The sequence below is a fragment of the Vidua macroura genome, chromosome Z (assembly GCF_024509145.1).
Source record: "Vidua macroura isolate BioBank_ID:100142 chromosome Z, ASM2450914v1, whole genome shotgun sequence".
NCBI classification, from domain to species: Eukaryota; Metazoa; Chordata; class Aves; order Passeriformes; family Viduidae; genus Vidua; species Vidua macroura.
The window spans coordinates 74428386-74430084 of NC_071611.1; the positions used below are offsets into that span (position 1 = coordinate 74428386).

A 1699-nucleotide genomic window follows, 5' to 3' on the forward strand; every position below is an offset into this window, starting at 1 on the left:
AAAAAGGAACCTACTCTAGGTTGACTTTGATCTGTCAAGGTAGGAGATGCTATGCAAAATCTTTGGGAAAAAAAAAACAGAAATCACAGTGAGAAGCTTTTTTAATGGAGCCATTAAATCCACAAAGTATAAAAGCAAGCTGTCCCAAAAGGCATGTCACAAGCTTTTCCAAGCATGCATACAGCAACGAACACAGATGCTCATTTCTCTTTTACACTTTTTTCTCTAATACTATTCCTTGCAACACAGTTGAGTATGTTGAAAACATCAGTCAGGTTATCATTAGTCTTGAAATTCTATTGGTCTGCACCAAAAAACTGAAAATTGTACCCTGACTCACCCTTTGCTTTTAGATACCAGTCCAAGAGACTGACAGAGACGGTGAACAAATGCTCTTTCAGTACTAGTGAAACTAGAAGGAAATTCCATCTCTAGAAGAATGATAAATAATAATGAGAAAACAGTAACAATGCAACAGGCACTAATCTTGACAACTCAGTGTTACAGAACCACAGAATTGCTAGGATTGGAAGGGAGACCAGCCAGTGCAACCCCCTGCAGGGTCACCTGGAGCAGCTGACAGAGGAACACATCTAGGGTTTGGGATGTCTCCAGAGGGGCAAACTCAGCACTTTCCCTGGGCAGCAGTTTCAGTGCTCTGCCACTCTCAAAGGAAAGAAGTTCTCCCTCATGTTCAGGTGGAACTTGTTGTGTTTTAAGTTATGGCCCCTGCTCCTTGTCCTGTCACCAAAAAGTCTGCACCGCCTTCCTGGGACTCATCTTGAAGATCTTCGTATGCATTAGTGAGATCCCCTCTCGGTCTCCTCTAGGCTTAACAGGACCAACTCCCACACCTCTCCTGATAAGAGATGCTCCAGACCTCTCATCTCATCTCGGTGGTCTCTGCCGGACCCCTGCAGTGGCTCCCTGTCTCTGTGCTGGGGAGCCCAGAGCCGGACACAGCACCCCAGCCGTGCCTCACTAGGGCCGGGCAGAGGGGCAGGATCCCCTCCCTGACCCGCTGCCAGCGCCCTCGCAACAGCCGCAGGCTGCCCCCGGGCCGGGCTGTGCCGCGCACCCGCCTCGTCCCCGCTCCGGAACCGCTCCAGGGCGAGCTGCACCGCCATTTCCACCACCTCGTCCACGCCGACCTCCCTGAGGGCCTCGGCCCGGGCGCGCCCCGCGGCGCCGGCAGCCCAGTCCCCCGCAGCCCCGCCGGGCTGCCGCCGCAGAACCCGCCTGTGTCGCGACATGGCCCCGACACGGCCCCACACGGCCCCACACGGATCGGGGGCCGCAGCTGCTCGGCCCGAGGGGCGGCGCTGGCGGCGGGCGGGGCCTGCGTGGAGTCACCCACAGCCCCGTCGGCCCGAAGGGAAGGAAATTGGCTCTTTTCCCGACGGTAGGGCCAAGCCTGCCTAGTACCGAGGTATGTGTATGGCTGTGGCCAAAACGTGGCACTGGTGCCCTGTCCGGTCATAAATTACGTGCTTTAATTCATGGTATTAAACGTAGCTGTGGCGAGGGTCATCTCGGCCCTCGGCCTCCTCACTCTGTAAAGTGTTACTTGCCCTTGGTTTTGGATCGTCTTTTCCTGCTGTCCTTTGACTCCACGCTGAGAACACGAGGTAGAAACTAAACCCAATCCTCTTGGGCTTGACACAGGGCTCGGGATTGAAGGCTGCTGCTTTGGAAACAT

The 1699-nt window shown here is 54.5% G+C and overlaps 1 protein-coding gene across 1 annotated transcript; it reads right to left on the reverse strand.

Moving 5' to 3' along the window:
• Positions 1–270: 270 nt before the first annotated feature.
• On the reverse strand, positions 271–1463 carry LOC128821831 (3'-5' RNA helicase YTHDC2-like). The gene is made up of 2 exons (XM_054003166.1): positions 1079–1463; positions 271–431 (listed from the first exon to the last, which is right to left on the reverse strand). Exons 1-2 carry the CDS (start codon positions 1251–1253, stop codon positions 337–339), a joined length of 270 nt encoding a protein of 89 aa, XP_053859141.1. The 5' UTR covers positions 1254–1463; the 3' UTR covers positions 271–336.
• Positions 1464–1699: the final 236 nt, after the last annotated feature.

What these genes read in the sequence shown, in the direction of transcription:
- LOC128821831 (XM_054003166.1), bottom strand. Translation starts at nt 1,253, where the DNA reads ATGTCGCGACACAGGCGGGTTCTGCGGCGGCAGCCCGGCGGGGCTGCG. An exon ending in CCGGAGCGGGGACGAGGCGG is followed by an intron (nt 432 to 1,078) that starts GTGCGCGGCACA and finishes TCATTCTTCTAG; the next exon opens with AGATGGAATTTCCTTCTAGT.